This window comes from Myotis myotis, unplaced genomic scaffold (genome assembly GCF_014108235.1).
Source record: "Myotis myotis isolate mMyoMyo1 unplaced genomic scaffold, mMyoMyo1.p scaffold_m19_p_1, whole genome shotgun sequence".
NCBI classification, from domain to species: domain Eukaryota; kingdom Metazoa; phylum Chordata; class Mammalia; order Chiroptera; family Vespertilionidae; genus Myotis; species Myotis myotis.
In genome coordinates, this window is record NW_023416313.1 from 190913549 (window position 1) to 190936236 (window position 22688).

The following is a 22688-nucleotide window of genomic DNA, read 5'->3' on the forward strand; positions in this document are numbered from 1 at the left end:
GAAATTTTAAACAAAGAGGGGAAAAGCTCTGTAGTAAGATTGGAGAGGATAGCTTTAAAATAGTAAATAGTGCTCTTATTACAGCTATTAATTTCATAAAAACTATAATGTTTTATTCAAGCCATGAGTAAATATTAGTGAAAAAGAATGACGAGCAGAGGCAAGCTCTGTTACCTATTGTTTGCAGGTAATAAGAAATTAAAAAGGTAAGGACTTTTGTAAGGCTAGCATCTTCTTATAATGTATTATTTAAATTATGAACCTGCCAAAATTAAGTGAACCAAGATGCTTTTCATGTACTAAAAAATGAAAGCAAAATCACAAAATGTAGGCACTGATTCTTATGATTATCATTTTAAATTATTTTTCAAATGGTCATTTTCATAACATACTTTATTGAATTCATTGATAGAAACTAATTCCTCTTTTTCTCTGGCTATATAGGCAGATTTTCTTGAGTGAGATTTTGATTGCTTTAGAAAAAAATCAGCTGCATTTTTGCTCTTGGATTTAAGATTTAGTTGCTGAATCATTCTAACTTGTCTAGAACGGTAATTTTAAAAAATTAGTATATTGATAAACTGAAAAGCAGGTGAATCTATATATAGCAAAGGGGGAAAAATGGGTATGCTGTAAAATGAATTAAAATCTGATAAGCCAGGGCCTACCTGGCTTAGTCATTACAGGCCTTTACTACATAAGTGAGGCTAAGCTGTTGTATTACATTACAGATCATATTTTTCCCGAAATGTAATTATGCTATGCTTTGTATGAAGATTTAATGTTGCTTTCCAGTAATCAAAAAGATCTTTTATGACATTCTGTAAACCATTTGGTGTTTGTAAATTTTATGCAGTAGAATCATACAAGTGTTAGATACTTCTGCAGTGTTCATGGGCAGTGGGCATTGATTTTATATTTCATGCTTCGAGTGTCCTGATATAGCCTTGATAAGGAGATTTGAGATTCCATGGCTTTACCATGGAGAAGCATCTTTTTACTTAAAATTATTTGAATTCCTAAGCATTGGTAGTTTAGATTCCAGTACAAGAAATATATTTTCTACTATTACTGGGTGGAAAAAGACTTGATAGTTTGACAGGAAGTAGATGATATATATCTTGATGGCTTTAAATTTTAACTCACTGGTAAATGGAGACTATGTTTGAGGGTATTACTTAAATGTCTTTTGTTAAGAAAGTTTTATATTAAAAATATGTTACTGAATTTCCTTTTGAGCTTTGAAATTGCTTGAAAGTCCATGTAAACTTAAGTAATGATGCCAATTATTCATTTACTCCTGACTTATATTCACTTTGGATGAATATAAGAGAGTTTTCTAAGGATAAAGTAAATAGGTGATTGTTTAGAAGAAATTAGAATTTAGTGAATCTTTATAAGAAATGTCCATTTTTGTTTAGAAGTATCGATATCCATTTCTCTGATCTTTGCATTATCTAGGGATCACTGTTACATTTAATGCCTAGAATTATATTCCGCTATTATAAAATCATAAGTGCTGGAATTTTTTATTCATGGAAATCTGAAAGTACTTTACTGTTCTCAGTTTATTCTTGGAGACTTAGTGATTTTTAAAGTAAGATTGTTTACTCCTCATAACAGGATTTTTTTATGACTGAGTAAACTTAGAGAGATGACAGACATTTTCACAGAGTTTTAAGAATATTTTCTCTCTTCCTCTAGAGATTTAAGGTCTGTGAAAGCAGTGGTTGTTAAGGTTTTGTTTTGTTCCCTTTTCCCACCAATATAAACATCCACCATCTAGCAACACAGAGCTTGGCACAGAGTAAACCTTCCTTTAATAGCTTGTGAATAAATGAATGAATGTGGACTACGCAATTATCCTAACATATTTCTATTTGAAACAGTGTTGTAAGGTTCTAGAAAGTTCACTTGGAAGGAAACATGGGATAGGTAGCTCATAAAAGATTTCCTTTTGTTTTTTATCCTCACCTGAGATTATGTTTATTGATTTTTAGAGAGTGGGGGGGAGAAAAGAGAAAAACAAACATCGATGTGAGAAAAACATCCATCAGCTTCCTTCCATACACGCCCCCACTGGGGATTGAACCTCCAACCTTTTGGTGTATGGGATGATGCTCCAACCAACTGAGCCACCTGGCCAGGGCCATAATTGATTTCTTTTATCAGACAGTGCACTCTATAAGCAATCTCATTTCCTTATCTAATGTGAGTTTATAAATTCTTTTTGGCTTAAGCTAGTTTGGGATAGTTTTCTGTCACTTGCAATGAGTTCTTGACTAATGCTCCTCTTTTGTATCTTGCTCCCACTTATTTCAGTATCTTTTGACTAGTCCTTTCCTATATCTCTTCAACTACAATCCATTATCCATAGACCTATTCCTAAAACATAAATGTTTCATGCTGGGAACCCTTTAATGGCTTTCAGCAGCTAAAGGATGAAGTTTAGGTCTTTTACCTTAACCTTTTATAAGTCTGGCCCTTCATACATGCCCACCTTTTTATTCTTTCCACCATTCTCCAGCAATATGGAACTCCTTACAGCATCCCCTCACTACCTCTTACTAGTATGTGTTGCTCAGAAGCTGCTTGTTGTCAGGTGTATTACATTGAGTATCACCTTTGTACTTCCTGTTTGCTTTATTCATATTTAATAGGAAAGTAAAATGAAAGTTTTAAAAACTCAGAAAACTATAAACTATAGATATGATTTAAAGGATCCAATGGAACAAAGAGAGCTCTGGCTAAAGTACAGTGGTTGAATATGACTTATAAATATTATGTGCATTAACCTTAGTAAGTTGTTGTGGTATTTATTTCAGTTTTTAAAAAAATCAGTGAGGTTATTTCATGTTTCAAATTTAAAATGTATTCAAAAAGCAAGCAGCTGCTGGTATTACTGTTGCTTTTATGTTACTCTTCCAGCCCACAGGTGTCCTCAGAGCTGTACTTCTTGCAGTGCTTAGCTCCCCAGAGTGGAGCTTTTAGCGTGTTGTCTTAATATACTCATTTCCCTAACAGAGGGATTTGCCCCCTTTAGAGGAGTCCAAGCTCAGCCTCTTTTTCGTTTTTTTTTAAGTTGTGGGGCATGACAGAGAGATTAAGGGGTTATAAGAACTGAGAAGTTGAGAGAATGTGTGATGGAGTTCCAGGGGTGGGGTGAGAAGGGGAGCTAACAGAGAGGAGCAGAAGAGGTGCTGTAGACAGCACCATGAAGGGTAAACAAAGCTACTGTTGTCCAAAATAACGTTAATTCACAGAAACAGTATTTTGGTATTGAGAAATAAGCATAGTGTACTAGAATACAAAAACAAAAATGTTGTATAATCATTTAATAACTTATTAAGGATAGCTGTAGGGGTTCATGAGAGGTGAGATATCCATCAACAAAAGATGTGTACTTCACATACAATATACAGCACAGGGAAACTACGAAGATCAAGTTCAACTATATCCTTTCCTAATCTGTTATGTGCTAAGAAACTACCCTGACCCACTCAGTAGAACTGTGTACAAGTTATATCGGTCTGAGGGGCTTTGTGTAAAGTGTATCATCTTTTACTAAAGTATTTGGACAATTTGGACACTTTTTGTTCACCTTCCTAATTTGTGTTCTGAAGAGTAGAGTTGCTAGCTAAGTAAGTTAATAGCTCAGCAAAAACAAGGTATTATTAAAAAATAAATAACAAAATGTGTTCATCTCCCATTCCAAGGAAATGCTGAAAGTTCATCCTTCACTAGAATTTGTGCCTTTTGTGAGTGAATAATCATTAATTATTGTTATTAATGTATTTGGGAAAAGAATGAAGTAAATGCTAGCAAGTGATTTATGCCACAACCACCTGTGACAACATCCTCAGCCATTCTTACTTTTCTCTCTATTCTCTGACTCCTGTTACATTTATATTATCATTAATGTTAGCTCTGAAACTCAGTGAATGTGGAACAATTGAAGAAAATCTCCTCCTCAGTTCATTTTCACAGATGTCATTTTCATTCATATAACAATAAAGTGTCTAACCTAAATGTCAGTCACTGGTGATAAATTGTAGGTAAAATAGGCATGTTTGTAGCATCATACAACTTACTGATCATTTCCAATGTGTTGAAACTTTGAGGACTACAACTATGAGTAACTTAACTTAGACTTAAACTAAAAAAATACCAGTATTAATTCCTCTCTCTTTCCATCATTAGGTGGCAAGACTAATTCAGCATTGATCCTCCTTGTGGACTGCTGTATTAGCTTGCCTTTCCCTTCCAGTCATCAAACTCATTCTTGGCAAAGAGCTTTTAAAAACACAAATGTGACCTAATTCCTGTCTAGCTCTCTCAGACCTCACAGCTACCCAGAGTATGCAGTTCTGATTCTCTAGCATATATCATCACAAAGTCTTTTCCTAATCACAGTCTGCCTTTGCCAGCCTCGGGTTTATGCTGTTTGCCTCTAACTCCTGGGCTGTCTGCTCTTCGCATTTGGAGGCTTTTCCTAAAGTTACCACCATCAGTCCATCCCCAGCAGAATCATTCATCCCCTCAAGGAATCTTTATATATTTTACAACATATATCACATTGTATTGAATTGATTTTTTTTTTACATTTTGACACTCCTTGCCAGACTCAAGGGCAAAGTAGAAGGTAGCCTGTTTTCTCATCTAGTCACAGCACTTTTGCGTATTCCCTGACTCATGGCAACCATCAATAGATGTTTGAACTGAATTTGAAGATACAGAAAATCTTCAGAATCTAGAAAATTCATAATCTAGTATTGTAGATAAATAGATAACACAACTATCTGTAATATTCAGTAGTATATACTGATGCCAACTGAAATTGTAAATTTCTTGAAATCATGATCATGGCCATGTCTCTTCTATATCCTTAACCCCCTTCCCTGCCATTTTACTGGGAGCATAATTACTCTTCACATGTTTGACTGAATGAAGAGAAGAGGGCTCATCAGTAGTCTAGTGGACTCTCTACCTCCCATCATTACAACCCTCTCCCACTCTAAAACCCCTACCAAGGAGAAGAGAGATGCTATAGCAAATATGAGCCCCCAAGCAAAAGCCATGAAGGCAGATTCTTCTAGTTCGAGATGCTTCCTAGCATATGTAGTCTACTTCAAGGTGACTAACAACACAGCTAATTCCAAAAACAGATTGGGGCAAATTGCTTCTTGTAAGAGAATAAGCAATTTTAATTTTTGCAAAGACAGGTAACTTTAAAACTTTGTTTATAGCTTCATCTTCTTTGTGTGTGTGGAAAGTAAATTTCATTTCAAGCAGGCATTTGTAAGTAAAATTATTAATTTACGTCTTGTTTTTACACCTGGTAATTGTACCTAAAGTTAAAATTTTATGGCCATGGTTTCTTATGGAACTTAATACACTTTTGGATGTTGACATCCACTGACTTTTAAATCATATGTATTTAATTCACTAATTTTTACCTATAAAACTATGTTATTGCCCAGCTGGTGTGGCTCAGTGGTTGAGTGTCGACTTATGCACTAGGAAGTCACTGTTGAATTCCAGATCAGGGCACATGCTTGGATTGCAGGCTCCATCCCAAGCAGGGGGCATGCAGGAGGCAGCAGATCAATGTTGATTTTTCTCTCTCATCAATGTTTCTCTCTTCCTCTCCCCTTCTCTCTCTCTCTCAAATCAATAAAAACATACCTTCTATGTATCTATATAATAAAAGCCTAAGCGACCTTTATGGCGGAATGACCAGAATGACCAGACGCTATGATGCACACTTACCACCAGAGGGCAGACACAACACAGGAGCTGCCCCTTGGTGGTCAGTGTGCTCCCACAGGGGGAGCATCACTCAGCCAGAAGCCGGGCTTACGGCTGGTGAGCGCAGCGGCGGTGGCGGGAGCCTCTCCCACCTCTGTGGTAGTGCTAAGGAGCAGCAAGCTGAGCAGTAAGGAGCAGTGAGCAGGTGGGCAGTAAGGAGCAAGGGGTCTTGGACTGTGAGAGGGATGTCCCGAACTGCTAAAGGGCACAGGCTGGGCTGAGGAACCTCCCCTACCCACCCACCCAGTGTATGAATTTTGTGCACTGAGCCTCTAGTGTGTGTGCATGCGCGCCTAAGTGACCGTTACAACCAAATGACGGGCACGACCAGTCGGTATGACATGCACTGACCGTCAGGGGGCAGATGCTCAACGCAGGAGTTGCCCCCTGGTGGTCAGTGCGCTCCCACAGGGGGAGTGCTACTCAGCCAGAAGCCAGGCTCACAGCTGGTGAGTGCAGCTGCGGCGGTGGGAGCCTCTCCCAACTCCGCAGCAGCGCTACTGAGCAGCAGCGGCAGCAAGTGCAGCGTGCCCGGATGAGCGGGAGTGACACGGCACCTGCCCCTGCTCAGGCTCCTCCCTAGCCATCTGGCACTTGGCACACTGCTACATCCCTCGGGGGATGTCCGACTGCTGATTCAGGCCCAATCCCCGCAGGCCAGGCAGGCAGGCAGAGTGGTTAGGGCCTAAACCGGCAGTCAGACATCCCTCGAGGGGTCCCAGATTGCAAGAGGGCGCAGGCCAGGCTGAGGAAATCCCGCACTCCTGTGCACAAATCCATGCACTGGGCCTATAGTTTTAAAATGCAGATATTCTTATTTTTGTTTTATCAATCCTCACCGAAGGATATTTTTCCATTGAGAGTGGATGGAAGTGGGAGAGACAGAGAGAGAGAAACATTGATGTGAGAGAGACACAGCGATTGTCTCCTGCTTGCGCCCTGATCAGGGCCAGGGATCAAGCCTGCAGTTGAGGTACATGCCCTTGTTCGGATTGACCCTGAAACCCTTCAGTCCACAGGCCAATGCTCTATCCACTGAGCCAAAACGGCTAGGGCTAAAAAAATTTCTATCTATAATAATAAAAGCATAATGTGCTAATTAGACTGGACAGCTGAATGACCTTCCGGACAAAGCTGCGGCAGCAGGGCCAAGGCAAAGGTGGTTAGGGGCAATCAGGCAGGCACGCAAGCGGTTAGGGGCGATCAGGCAGGCAGAGTGGTTAGGGGCGAGTCGGGCAGGCGAGTGGTTAGGAGCCAGCAGTCCCAGATTGCGAGAGGGATATCCAACTGCCGGTTTCAGCCTGATCCCGTGGGCCTAAACTGGCAGTCGGACATCCCCCTAGGGGTCCCGGATTGCAAGAGCGTGCAGGCTGGGCTGAAGGGCCCCCGCTCCCATGCATGAATTTCATGCACCAGGTCTCTGGTATTCTCAATAACTAAGAATTTATGAAATGGTTGATACAACCTTAATAAATACCTAATCTGCAATTGATGGCTTTGTTTTGTTTACTTGTTTTGTAAGAAACTTTGATTTCAAATTAGTGCCTTTTTAAAAAATTGCTTTTATATATGCTGCACTAGGGGCCCAGTGCATGAATTTGTGCACCTTTAAAGAAACTATGGGTTGCAAGGCTGCAGTGGGCACAGGGGCAGGTCTCGGCCCATCCTCCATGTCCCCGCCCAGCCCCTCCTGCCATGGCCCCTGGTTCCCTGTCTGCTGGCAGCCCTGCTCCTGCTGCCTCTGCTCCCACACGCTGACGGTGCCAGCCCTGCTTGTACCCACTGATGGCACAGTGATTGGGACCTGTGCCAGCAGCAGTTGCAAGTGGTGGCTGCTGCCCTGATCACCCCTCAGGAGCAGGGGGAGGTGGAGAAGCCCTGAGGGGTGATCAGGACCTGCAGCCAAGCAATCAGAGCTGGTGCTGGGAGCCAGCAGCGGGTGCAAGCGGCAGCTCCAGTGCCAGCCGTGGGTATGAGCGCCAGGTGAGACCGTGGTGCACGGGAGCAAAGAATTTTCAGTAACCACCAGAGGCTCGCCCCGATGACAGCAACTGGCGCGCCACCTTGGTCTGGCTCACCTGGCTCCACCATCCCTCCACAGCCGACACCCACCATGTTTCACGCTCTGCCGATGCCCACCATGTTTCACACATGACCCCTGGTGATCAGCGTATGTCATAGCGACCGGTTGTTCGGTTATTCCGCCGTTTGGTCTATTTGCATATTAGGGTTTTATATATATCGATAAGATGGTCTTATTTAAATTCTATATTATCCTAAATACTGGAAATGAGTTGTTAGCCTGAGGAGATTACAAGGCCCAAGCAAAGCATAGAGCCAGTATGGCGTGAAGTGTTTTTGTTTTTCCCCCCATACTGCAAGTCCTTAAAATTAACATATGAAATGATTCTTGAGCTACTGGATTCCTTTTTTTCCTTGAGTTAACTCACTGGAAGGTTTTTTTCCCCCCATTACAGTTAGCATTCAGTATTATTTTGTATTAGTTTCAGGTGTATAGCACAATGTTAGACAAATGTTTTCCCTGATAGGCAGTTGTATTAATTACCTTGCAAAAGCAAAATGTTTTAATTCACATGGGGGAAAAAAACACTTTTTTTTTGTATATATATTTCTTTTGTAAAATTTACTTTTCGCCCTGACTGGTTTGGCTCAGAGGATAGAGCATCGGCCTGCAGACTCAAGGTTCCCAGGTTCGATTCTAGTCAAGGGCATATACCTTGGTTGCAGGCACATCCCCAGTAGGGAGTGTGCAGGAGGCAGATCATCGATGTTTCTAACTCTCTATCCCTCTCCCTTCCTCTCTGTAAAAGATCAATAAAATATGTTTAAAAAAAAAATTTTTACTTTTCACCCTGGCTGGTGTTGCTCAATGGATAGAGTGTCAGCCCAAGTACCAAAGGGTTGCATTGCAGTTTCACTTCCTGGTCAAGGGCATGTACCTGGGTTGCAGTTTCGATTCCTGGCCCCATCTGGGCATGTGTGGGAGGCAACCAATCAATGTGTCTCTCTCACATCAATGTTTCTCTCTTCCCCTCCCTCCCACTCTCTCTAAAAAAAAAATAAATGGAAAAAATATCCTCAGGTGAGGATTAACAAAACAAAACAAAAATTTATCTTTCAATAACAGTTGACATACAATATTATATTAAGAACTGCCATTGTTGATTTGAGCATTTAGTAATGACTCCTATTAACTTTGTAAATTGCTAAGTTTTGAGGCTTAGAATTTTGACTAAAGTTTCTTTATATTTGATAAAACTGAAAGTACCCAATTTCTAAATCATTATGAATGAATTTTAAATAAGAATGTTCCCAAATACTAGTTTACAAGTAGCCTATCTGAAAAGGGAGTATTTTATTGAAACCCATAACCAGTTGTTTTACTAGAGCCAAAAACCTAGGCTGCATAGGATAACATCATTAATTTATAGAATTAGTAAAAAGTCACACTTAAATAGGTATTTGTAGAAATAGTTGCTTTTACATGAATGTTTCCATTCGTTCCTCTACTCCATCTCCCAATAAATGAGCAATTATTTATCTAGTTTTCTTTCACAAGAAAATTTTTATTGTCTTATTATCAGGGTTGCAAAGTCAATACAGATGCCAGGCAAATGAGAAAAGCAGGCTAGTGTGATAAAAGGGGATGGTAGAGTCTGGGGCAAACAGAATTTATATGACTCATTTAAAGGCTTAAAATTATTTTTTTTATCAACCAAGGATATGTTTTTATTGATTTGAGAGAGAGAGAGAAAGAGAGAGAGAAAAACATGGATATGAAAGAGAAACATGACTCTGTTGCCTTCTGTAAGCGTCCCGACGGATGATGGAACCGAGACCTTTTGTTGCCTAGGACGATGCTCCAATCAACTGAGCCACCTGACCAGGGCAAGGCATTTAAAGTTTTTTCAAATATGATGCTTCCAAACAAAAGAATTTTGCCATGTGACTTTGCAACCTTTGGGTTATATTCATTCAACAATAACAAAATTTCAATTTTTGTGTGTGGGTTGTTTTTATAATAAATACATTCGTAATTAGTGTGCTCAGCTACAATATATTTGTACAGGCCACATGGTATTTTAATGGATTAAAAAAAACACAAAAAAGGGAGATGAAAACACTCTCAGCCCATTTCATTCTTGAGCCTTTTTCTCCTGACTAATCTTAGTCCTTATGGTGATACTCAAGGATAGGGTTAGAGTGATAAGGGTAGAGATTGATATTTTTTAAATTAATTCTTTTATTTTTGGGGGTAGATAATGATATTTTGACAGTTGCATCAAATCAGCTCTATCAAAATATGACTTAAAATCTGGCATTGTAGGATTTTGAGGAAATTCGTATTTCCAGCTTCATTAAAATTTTATCCCCTTACATTGAGTTCACAAAACAACAAGAAAAGAAGTAATGTATCTCATCCTACTCATTGATCTACATATTTGTATATTTTACCTTTACAGCCTGAGGAAGAACTTGATCCTGAAGAGAGGGACAACTTCCTCCAACAGCTTTATAAGTTTATGGAAGACAGAGGTACTTTCATGCTCATTCATTGAAAGTAGTCATTTCTATTACACTTTCAGATTCTAGGTTTATGCATTGTTTTTGTTAGAATCATGGATATATGGATTTGGATTTAAAGTAATACCTGACAGCAATTAAGTACTATGAATAAAAATAATGTTCATATCTATTTTGACCAGAAATATATAGAAAAATAGTTTTGGTACAATTAAATTTAGTTTCCTTGGGACTTGTAAAACCAAAACATAATATTTCAGTAATAGAAAGTGAACAGTCATAATGTTAATCTACATACCATTAATTAACTAATACTGTCTTTGTGGCAAGTAAACTATAGCCTATTCCTTGGTCTAAACAAACATAATAGGAGAACAGTTCCTATCTAATAGAATAGGATTTCTATTTAGAAGTTAGAAAAAAAGAAAGCTTTAGGGTTAGAAGAAATAGACCCTCAGAAATATCATACTTCTTGACATTACATTAGTTCTGAGAAACCCTTAGATAAATTGTCCTGCATACCCCCTGTGGCCTTCAGAAATCATCCTTGAGATTACTGCTAACAGTCTTAACATTTGTGTTAAAATAGAGAAAATGAACCATGGCCTAAAATGTACCCTTTGCATTGTGTGTACTCTTGCCCAGGCTTTTTGAACCAACAACACTATTGGCTACACCTTGCAGTCCTAAGGTTAATTTAGTTTTACCCAATTCAGTGGTAGTTAGAGAGGTGATTTTATTATTTGTGGGAGTAAATCTAAAGACTACCACAAGAATATACTGAATATTTTGTGTTGTCTTATATAACTTAAAAAATTAAGGTTTTTAAATATATCCACTGATTAATGAAATTTGAGAAATTAGAAATTGATAGCTTTTTTTAGCTTAGTTTTTTTCCATTTGATTAAACATTATTTCTACCCTCTATAAAAAAATAGGTACTCCAATCAACAAACCACCTGTTTTGGGCTATAAAGATCTCAATCTCTTCAAACTCTTTAGACTGGTTTATCATCAGGGTGGATGTGACAATGTAAGTAAGGAAGTGATGAAAAGTTAAATTATCTAATGTTTCACTGTTACATGTACTTTAGGTAAGTAAAGATGATCTCCCTTTGCAAACGTTAACAAATAAAAACTTAATTTTCCAGATTGATAGTGGTGCTGTATGGAAGCAAATTTATATGGACCTTGGCATTCCTATTTTGAATTCAGCTGCTTCCTACAATGTAAAAACTGCATATCGAAAGTAAGTAGTATCGTTTATTCATCAAAGAATACATAGTTACAGGGAATATTTTCCATTTATTTGGTTAACAATTAAATAAGAATATTGAAGTTGGAGAAAGTGTATAAAAAGGTTTAGGTTAATAGATACTTGTGATTGAAAGTTATTTCAGTGCACCAAGTCTGCTGTGCTCCATTTTTTTGTGTTGTCCTAATTTCCTTTCCAAAATCAGGGATACAGGCAGCATTTATCATCTAAAATGATGGTGCATGTTATGGAGCTCAATCTTTTGTGTGAATAACTTTCAGATCAAAACTACAATGGCTATGTTCAGTTATCACAAGCTTATATTTTTTAGGAATTTTATTTTATGATCAATGTTTCTGTTTATAATTCTTCTTAAAACACCAATAATTTAGTAACATAGAAAAAGTACTTTAAAAAAAGAAAGGCTTGAGTGTTACTTTTTAAAAATGTGTGTTTAATGATATAGTATTCAAGTTAAATGTAAAGACTAAGATTTATCAAAGGGAAATACTGTTTGTTTAGGTATCTTTATGGTTTTGAAGAGTACTGCCGTTCTGCAAATATCCAGTTCAGAACTATTCACCACCATGAACCAAAAGTAAAAGAGGAAAAAAAAGACTTAGACGAATCAATGGAAGAGGCTCTAAAACTAGACCAAGAAATGCCTTTAGTAGAAGTAAAGAGTGAACCCGAGGAAAATATTGATTCAAACAGTGAAAGTGAAAGAGAAGAAATAGAATTAAAATCTCCACGGGTAAGTACTTAACTATCTGGTTTATTTTAAAAATTACTTAACATTTTTTATTATGGACATTTTCAGATACATACAAAAATATTTTAATGAACCTAATTTATTTTCCAGTATTTAGTTATGTTTTAGCCAGGCTAATCTAGCTACCTTTCTCTAATATATCACATATTATCTCTTCTACCTGAGAAATCATTTCTCCTGTTGTGTTTTAAAATATATTATTGATTTTTTTACAGAGAGGAGGGGAAAGGGATAGAGAGTTAGAAACATAGATGAGAGAGAAACATCGATCAGCTGCCTCCTGCACACCCCTCACTGGGGATGTGCCTGCAACCGAGGCACATGGCCTTGACTGGAATCGAACCTGGGACCCTTCAGTCCGCAGGCCAACGCTCTATCCACTGAGCAAAACCAGTTAGGGATCTTCTATTGTTTTCTGTTTTTGTTTGTTCAAGTCATTCTCATTTAAGGTCAATTCCAAATATTCATTGCACATTCCCTCTAATGTTGCTCTTTTTATATGTAACATTTATTCTGTTAAGTATATCTTGTTTCTTTTACCCTCTCTGCACTAGAAGCACACTTCAGGAGGGCAGGGACTAGTGTCTACTCTATTCATTGACAGTTCCCAGACATCTAGAATAGTGCCTGACACATAGTGAGGACTTATTTAATAGTTGTTGCGTGAATGAATCTCCTCTTTATAACACTTGTGCTCCCAACCAGGTGGGATCTTTTCTCTGTGTTACTCCATAGTACACTGTACAGTGCTTGTGGCCATTTTTTCATGTTCTGCCTGTTTTCTAGTCATGTGCACACTGGTTGTATCTTCTAACTCTACTCTTCCTCTCCATAACTATGTAAGTCCTTTTTAAGAATTGTCACCCACTGTTTTGGTCATTGTTGAATGATGTCTACATAATAGCATTTATTAAAATTGAGGAGAAAGAAAATTTATCACACTATCAAAGTTCAGTTACTGTAATATATCTTATTTTTCAGTGAAATCATATTCGATGAAAGAGGAGGTTGAAGTCACCTTCTCTTTTATCTAACCAGAAACCGTTTTCTAAAACTGTCTATTCCAACTGTCATCTAGTAAATGGAATTTTCTAGTGAATTTTAGGAAACATACAAATTGGTTTGTCTCTTTTCATCTTTTTAATTTTTAAAAATTGTGGCAAAAATGTGTGTTAAAAAATTGTAAGTACACATAACAAAATTTATCATAACCAATATTAAGTGTATAGATCAGTGGCATTGACTACATTCACATTGTTGTACAACCATCACCTTCATATTATGTAAAACATCTGTATTGTATATTGTATTGTATTGTATTGTATTGTATTGTATTGTATTGTATTGTATTGTATTGTATGAGTCCTGTATTGTAGATGTACCATAAATTTTCCTTCCTCGAGATTTTTCTCCAATTTTTTACTATTATAAGAAGAGCTGCAATAAATGTGCTTGTAAAAATATCCTCCTAATGTAGCTGAATATAGAGAGCAGATTTGTAAAACTGGGATTTCAGGGACAAAAGTATATAGACCTAAATTTTAGTAGATAACAACTTTCATTCATACATATAAATATTTAAAGGGCACCTGCTATGTGCCAGACACTGTCTAGTTCTGAGAATATGAAAGTGAGCATGACAAAATGCCTGCCCTCATGGAATGTAAATTTTAGTTCTTTGTGACAAGAAAAATAAATTTCTTTCTACCTTTGAAGTTTAATACATAGTCAGGAACTAGGGAAAATATTTGTTATGCTGAGATATTAATTGTAAAGTATTTCAGTGGTCCCTAAATTATTGGTGCCTTTTTATCCTCACTTTATTCCAAGTAGAGGGGAATCGTGCCAGTGTGTGGAGGTTGACTTGAAGAAGAATTTAGGAAATAAATATCTCACCAGTTTCGTGTTTAGTTGAGTAGGCAACAAGAGGCTGAGTAAAAGCTGCTGGGGGCATAACAATACAATGTAGGCCCAGTGAGCTCTTCAGATACTCTACTCAAAGAAATCAGCTCACTTCTGGCCATTGATGCAATTCAGCCCTTTTAAAACGTAGCCATACCTAACTATAGTGATAATATAAATTTCATTTTAAAAAACTAGAATTAGAGACCACAGAACTTTTTAAAAGTTCATACATAAGTTAGGGGTTGGTTTATTATTACTATCATTATTATTATTAACTTATTGACATTTAGATACTGCTTTAAAAACTTTTATTGTAGTCAAGAAATACTAAAAGAGATAATGTAGTGAACAAAGAACATTTTTCTTTTTTAAGTAATCTGTAGCTAAGGATCATAGTAGTCCTGGACATAAGTAATTTACATGAGGTATTATTTTCAAGAGGAAGAGAAGTACATAGGAGTTACGTTGTCATTTCTCAAGCTAGAGAGAAGACTAGTCATTGCCATGAACGTTTAAAAACAAACACATTTTTCTGTTGTCCAACCCTTGCCCCCCTTGTAGTGATAGCTATTTTAAAGCTTCCGTACGCTCTATTTAGGGACGAAGGAGAATTGCTCGAGATGCAAATTCTATTAAAAAGGAAATTGAAGAGGAGAAAACAGAAGACAAATTAAAAGATAATGATACAGAAAGTAAGGATGTGAATGATGACTATGAAACTGCAGAGAAAAAAGAAAATGAGCTACTACTGGGGAGAAAAAATACACCAAAGCAAAAGGAGAAGAAAATTAAAAAGCAGGAGGATTCTGACAGAGACTCAGATGAAGAGGAAGAGAAAAACCAAGAGAGGTACAATATCTTAAATTTGTTCTCCAGAAGCACCTGTCTGGGGCACAGCAGTGCTCTGTTCCTGCTTAGATATTCAGGTTTGAGGGAATGTTTTCTTATTGGGACTTCCATTCCTCTTGTCTAATGAAGGTGAAACACATTGTGAAGATGATGTGTATCGCCTTTCGGAATTGGAGAATATACTGGTCGCACCATTTTAATAGCACTTGTGCCCTAAACAGTGGCCTCAAAGAAGGCTGCGCCACCCAGTCAAAAGAAAGGTCCTGCAGTTGACAGCAGGGAAGGGAGCTGGAGAAAAATGGAGGAAGTGGACAAGAGGAAACAGCGACAGCAAAAATTCCATTTTAAAAAAGGTACAACGTGGGAAAGCTAACAAACACATGGGTGCACAATACTAGCAGATGTTTCTGTGTGTTAGCTTTATCTAAGACATTTTTCTTTTTCAAGTTATTGTATTAGATTAAGTGGCATGCACCCCTTATTCTTGTTTGGAAAATACATTCTTGCCCCACATCACACCAATAAATTTCAGCTTTTTAATGTCCATCCTGTTTGCTGTTGAGTGAAAACTGTATTTTTCCCCCCATATATTATATACATGTATGGACTGAATTGACTTAAAAATAACCAATTAGGCAGTTCAGCTAGATCAAAGTAATATCCGACGGTGTTTAATTGGCCATTTCTGTGTTGTCAAATAGATTTACTAATTTTTATATACTACTAAAAATGAATTTTAATTCAGCAACAATAGCATAACACACTTGTAATATAAGCTCACCTCCATAGTTATTTTTCATTTATTACATTATATTTTGCTAAGTTTTCTAGAAATTTGAATTGTTGAGCAAAATTTGGGAAAAGTAGCCTGCTATGTTTAACTAGTGGCTGACATCCATCTGAAAGTTAACTGTGGACAAAATATTTAGAAAAATAGGAATGACTGCTGAGCGAACAGATAATTTTATGATTCAGTACAAATAAGTAAGGAGCTATCACAATTGTGTGTGAATTAGATTAGTGAATAAGGAAAGTTCTGAAAGTAGTGAAATATAATTAGGATTAGGAAAAGTGGAAGGAAGTAATTGGAGTTGAGTACAATTGCGTATAATGGTATTTCAAATATTTGGACAAAAAATTTAAGCAAAGGTGAACCACTTAAAAAGTAGGGTTTAATTATAGTTTGAAGTTTTGTTAATAAGCAATATAATTAATATAATATAATACAATATAATATAATATGATATAATATGATATAATATAATTAATATAATAGCTATATATATGAAAGCCTAAGTGACCGGCCGGTAGCTATGACGCTCAATGACCACCAGGGACACATGCTCAATACGGAGCTGCCAAGTGACAGCAACTTTGCAGAGTGCCCTCTCGCACTCCAGAACCCCTCGGGGGATGTCGGACTGCCAGTTTTGGTCCGATCCCTACAGGCCAGGCTGAGGGACCCCACCTCCCAGAGGGATACCACTCACTCTGCAGACACCCTTCGAGCCCCAGTGCCGCCCCAGGTGCGGCAGACCAGGGAGGGACCATGGGAAGTTGGCTCCAGGGTGTGTCCAGCTACCCAGTCCTACCCTGCCCAGTCCTGCCCTGCTGGCCACCTTCTAATTAATTTCCTTTCAATGTGCCCGAATCTGTGTACCTGGCCTCTAGTGTAATACATAAAACACACAATACATATATAAAATATAAATGGGACGAATATTTTAGAGAAAATTTCAGACATATATGAAGAACAGTATTCCTTTTCATAAAATAAAAATTGAATATGCAAATAAACAATCTGTATTCTCATTCTGTAGCAGGAATCATGGAAATGGGAAACATTCATATCTATAGAAATTTGTTTTTAAGTAGTTTCTTTCATAGTGTTTGAAATTACCCTTTCAGGCTGTAATTGGAAGGTGCCCTTGGAGAAAAACATTCCCAAGGCAAATGGGTTGTCAAAGCTATTTCATGTTGACTGCCTAGTGGTCCTCCAAATAATGCTCTGTTTATTATAGAGCACAATGCCTTCTCTTAAGCATTTAATAATACTCTTGTGACACTAGACTGGCCTTTGATGCAGATCTCTTCTGAATCCTTGCAATATTAACACAGGATGTTTGTAAAACTACTATTGGACCTCCCAATGTGAATCTCCTTTTACCTGATTATCAAAACAAAGGAAAGCTAATGGGAGATGAATGAAAACAAATAGAGAATATACTGGTTGCACCATTTTAATAGCACTTGTGCCCTAAACATAAAGATGCGCAAAGCTTTGTTCTCCTGGTGCTATCCCACAGTTTCAACTAGTGACCTGTTGAAATATAAACTAATTTAAAAGATATGGTTACTAAGGTAGATAGCTCTTTTTCATTATTTTATCCATCAAAAATTAGTCTTGCTAAGAACAATTTTACATTGAGTAGAAAGCAATAGTAATGTAGATTTAAAACAATTTAGTTGCAGGAAGTTACAAATTACTTTTAGATAATTTTTGCATACAAAGTGACACTTGAGTGTGAATTCCAAAGGCTTTCAGAGCATATTATTCTTACTTTGTTTTAACAAAAGTGATTTATTTGACTCCACATCATCATTTAATTACATTATTGATTGGCCTTTAAGAAGTCTGGATTTACTTTTGGTACAGTGCACCTTTACATAATAAATAAATTCCTTAGTAAGTAGTCCATTAAAAATCTTCTCCTTCTCCTCCTTCTTCTCCTCCTCCACTGACATGCTATTAAGGTAATATTTAGGTTGTGACTATTATATATGTTGGATTTTTTTTTTAGCATATATTAGTTTGTTCTCCATTAAGCTATTAGTAGCATTATCAATGTTATAACTTACTGCAGGGAAGAAACTGAAAGCAAATGTGACTCTGAAGGAGAGGAAGATGAGGAAGATACAGAACCCTGCCTAACAGGAACCAAAGTAAAAGTAAAGTACGGACGGGGAAAAACGCAGAAAATCTATGAAGCCAGTATTAAAAGCACTGAAATTGATGATGGAGAAGTTTTATATTTGGTACATTACTATGGTTGGAATGTGAGGTAAGCAAGAAATGTATTTTCTTATTATTGAAATTTCTTTTCAGTGATTCAAAAAGTTCAAATTAATGTTGTGAAGAGCCAATGCAAATGGTATGTGTATTTACAAAGCACACCTTGTACCCTAATTTTCCAAGATTTCCAACACTCCCACTGTTGACTAGCTGTGCCAGTACTCCCAGCCAAAGGTTGCCTAGATCATACCTATAGTTGAACAAGTTGGATGTATTACTCATTTGCAGTGAGGAAGAATGTACAGCATGGAGAGCTGTGAGGTGATTCAGTAAGAGGGTATTGGGTGAAAGCCCAGAGTACCACCTTTGGGGGCAGCCGTAGCTCAGGATTCTCTGAGAACATCCTGCAGCACATGGGCGAAGAACCAGGCCCACAGCTCCCAACAGTGCAAATGGGTTTGTTTGTTTATTACATTTATCGGGAATCAGAACTATATCAGGCATTGCAGTAATTCTAAATTGATTACTTTAGAAAAGTGTTAGGAAGGACTTAAGATTTGAACTCCTATTAGGTGATTTGGGGGAGGGTTTAAGGAAATGGGGCTTTCCTCCAGATTGGAAGCTGTTAAGACATAGGGTTAATCTGTGATTGGTCATCTTAATAAATGTTATCCAGAAGGAGGGAAGACTAAACCGATGTTAATGCTGTAGATTGGTAAAGAGGCTGCAGTCAGGAAAAAAGGATGTTTGGACATTTTTGTGGCTTGGACAATGTTCCTGTTTTTCTGTGTTTATACACCCTAAGGGGGTGGTCTTGTTTTTGTCTTGATTCATCACAGTCATGTTGCAAGACTTGTCTGATGTTGATGTTCTTTGAAATTGTTCATGTTCAACAGGAGAACAATACAACCTAGCTGTGATGCCAGATCACCTCTGTAGCAACACCAAGGCCCACCTGATTGTACGAGGCTAGTTTTCTTTCTCCTTTAGAAAGGCTTGTATGTTTAATACCTCTGCTTGGTCTGTATTTGTTTGGAACCAGAGTACTCCAAGGTTTCCCTGCATATTCACAGTGTACTCTGTTATACCTCAATTCCCTCATCTCTGAATTGGGGAAGATAAAATACCTACTTTGTAGAGATGTGAGAAATCTTGGTAATACCTGTATTAAAATACAAAATGCTTACAACAATGCTTGGCACTTAGCAATTGCACAAGTAAATGTTAACATTTTCTTTTTCTTTTTAGTGAGTTAGGTTTCTTTCATCTCACATCATTTTAAAGTTGGGTTTATCACATATAAAATATTTTTAAAGCTATGGGTTTATTGCATATAAACCTCTAATTTTTTTTCTTTTTTCTCAAACCAGCTTGTGCCTTTCACATTTCTGCTAACATTAGAACAAACCTAGTCTACCTCACTGTTGTGTTGTATGTACTTGTTGTTGAGTTCAGGAGGAAAGCCTACATTTACCAACTTTGAGTCACTATCTTTGCAGTTGTGGCATATTAAAGTCTTCTTTTTTCCTCAGATTCTAATCAGTTCATTCATCCACTCTTATTTATCGTCTTTGTGGGTCTGTTCTTCTGTTCTGCTTTCTAGAATTTTCCCTTGCTATCATGTTTCTCTAAATTGTTTAATGTTTTACTGTATGACCATTCTCACAGACATTTTATTATATGTTGGCATTCTTCCGAATTAGTTAAATCCCTAAATACTTAACTGGTTACTGACAAGGTTCATGGTTTTTCACTGTCCCTCCATACTCCTAAATGCTGGTATAATTCTGGTGTGCTCATTGACATAGAGCCACTATAATTCCTAGAGAATCTGGTTGGATTTCTAAAATAGGGTGGCATGTGAAACTATGAGGGAAGTACTAGTCTTAGTTGAGAAAGTCTCGGACCACCTTTGGTTGGCAATATTAATGCTGGAAGTACCTACGTGGCCTACGGTGGTGACCAGGACCTGCTGTCTTCCAGGTCAGGCCTATGCTTGCTGGTTGTCTCATATGTCCTTTGGAATTTTAGAGTTGGGCAGAGTTACTCACTATTTCTTTGTTAGCCCATAACCAGACACATAACCCTCTTATTGTATTTGCCAGACTATACTTGGTTTTAATATTTACCTGTCTTTCAAACCAGACTGCGAGTTGCATGAGAGCAAGGGCCTTCCTATTTTTCTCTATTATTCTCTACATACTTCCTCATACATACTACCTGGCATACTAGGTAGGCCCTCAGTAAATGTCCAAATGAATGAATACTTCTAAGTAAGGTCATAATGGACTGGTAAAATGAAGATATTGGGTTGATTCAGGAGAGATCATTTTCAAACCATAATATAGGTAATCATGATACCATATCAACCAGAACTTGTGGATATTGGAATCATGTCCTTGCTTTGTATAGTAACTAGGTTACAAAATGAGGGTATGGTTTCCATTAACATGATGCAGTTCAAAGCAAGGACTGCCTGTAGTTTTTTGCTTCAGTGTTCAGATTTTGGATTGTGATAGAGTTCTATAAATACCTATATATTTACATAATGTAAGAACTGTTATTTAATTCTAGAAAGTTTAATTTTTTATTTGCCCCTGATTAGTAACGTGGGCTGACTATATTGAAATGAAAAAGTGTTGCCAATATTTTGGAAAAGGTACAGGAGAAATGAGGAGTTTTCAACTTGAGCTAAACAGAATAAACGTATATAAAGAAAATTATCTCTAAAAAATTTCAGTCTTAGAGGTGACATAGTTTAGAATAAAATTTTATTAGAAGTACTAGATGCTGGAGAGAGTTCTGTGAGGAAAAGAGAGCTGAAAAGGACTTCATAAATAAATCTGGAACTGATCATATTACAAGTTTGAATTTACCTGACTTATCTTTAAATTATTTGGTCAATAAAATGAATCCCAGTGCAGAATCTGTTTATTTCATTAAGTTCAGGTCTGTGGGAGCTGTGGAAAACAAAGCAACCCAAACAATCTTGAATCTGTTTAGAGTTTGCTTACCTAGCTCTCTTATCCTGCCCTATTAGTGGCAGGTATACAAAGCACTTTGTACTGTAGCTGGCACATGTTACCAACAAACCCGCCCCTATGCTCTTCACATTTCTGCCAACACTAGAAACAAACTCTTTAGTTTATCCCACTGTTGCTTTTATTTGATGAATATATTTCAAATAAGTTGTTATTGTGAATTTTTAAAATATATTCTTTATTTTAAGGTATGATGAATGGGTGAAGGCTGACAGGATAATCTGGCCTTTGGACAAAGGTGGACCAAAGAAAAAACAGAAGAAAAAAGCTAAAGTAAGTTCATAGTTCATATCCTTTATGATAGGTACAGTAATTATTCATATTGTGTGTTTATAAATTTGTTTCCTCACTGTAATAATCATATTGATTCTTTTAAGGTAATTGTGATTTTCTCTCTTATAACCCAGAAGCTAAAAATGTAAACACATTAACACATTATTTCAGGAAAGGAGAAAAACCAGAGACTCCTAGGACATAGGCATTAAACTCAAATGCCTATATCTGCTGTCTTGAAAAGGGATAAAGTAGGACTGATAGTGACCAATAGAAGGACATGTTCCTCTCCTAGACAGGGTGGAACTACCCCTTTGCAGTGGGATCCAGTCAGAGTTGCCAGATTTTAGGATTTTCAAAAACAATACTTTTTAAAATATAAAATCTGATTTTTTTTAAAAAAATCTTTACACCAGGATATATTTTATTGATTTTTTTTTAGAGGAAGAGGGAAAAAGAAACATTGATGTGAGAGAGAAACATTGATCAGTTGCCTCCTGAACACACCCTGACTGGGGATCGAACCCACAGCCTAGGTATGTACCCTGACCAGGAATGGAACCTACAACATTTTTGGTATACAGGACAACACTCCAACCAACTGAGCCACCCCGCCCATGCTGAAATCAGTTTTTAAACGTTGGAAGCTAATACTAAGTTTTAAAACATATACTTGTTGGTCAGCTGTATCCTCATCCACACCCTGAATTTTCAACCTTTGCTGTAGAGATTCACCTAGTGTTTGCCTGTTTTATAGTAGATTTCTTTCTTTTTCTCAGGGAATAGCAAGAAAGAAGGAAGGGAGGTTGCTGAGTAGTTGTATAGCTTTCTAATGCACCAACTCTGACCTTCACAATATAATTGCAGTGTTAGATATTGTTGACCATCATACTCATATAATTATAAAATAAGTTAGAGAACAATTTGTTCTTAATTATTCGATAAGCACAGATTAGGAAATTGACATATAAAACATCTAAACTTTTTGAGTTTTTCCTTGCAGAAGTAGAATGTTCATTTTTCATAAGGAATGGGCTCTTCTCATACTTTTTGTTGTTGTTATCCAGAATAAAGAAGACAGTGAAAAAGATGAAAAGAGGGATGAGGAAAGGCACAAGTCAAAACGGGGACGACCTCCTTTAAAATCTACCCTTTCGTCAAACATGCCATATGGTTTGTCTAAGACTCCAAACAGTGAAGGAAAATCAGGTACAAGAATTGCTCGCA

General features: G+C 37.2%; 1 protein-coding gene across 7 annotated transcripts in view; it reads left to right on the forward strand.

The window, feature by feature from the left end:
- The window catches only part of ARID4A (AT-rich interaction domain 4A), a 64659-nt gene that overhangs the window by 24883 nt on the left and 17088 nt on the right, over window positions 1-22688 (forward strand). For 5 of the 7 annotated variants that reach the window (XR_004967462.1, XM_036308610.1, XM_036308600.1 and 2 more), the window contains exons 12-20: window positions 3717-3758; window positions 10293-10365; window positions 11292-11386; window positions 11505-11602; window positions 12131-12362; window positions 14884-15134; window positions 17999-18196; window positions 21377-21461; window positions 22529-22670. Coding sequence is in view for 6 of the 7 variants with exons in the window: in XM_036308610.1 (XP_036164503.1) it covers window positions 3717-3758; window positions 10293-10365; window positions 11292-11386; window positions 11505-11602; window positions 12131-12362; window positions 14884-15134; window positions 17999-18196; window positions 21377-21461; window positions 22529-22670 (1216 nt within the window). In the remaining variant the exon portion in view is untranslated. The remainder of the gene's footprint in view (window positions 1-3716; window positions 3759-10292; window positions 10366-11291; window positions 11387-11504; window positions 11603-12130; window positions 12363-14883; window positions 15135-17998; window positions 18197-21376; window positions 21462-22528; window positions 22671-22688) is intronic. The other 2 variants (XM_036308603.1, XM_036308625.1) reach the window with 1 other exon arrangement.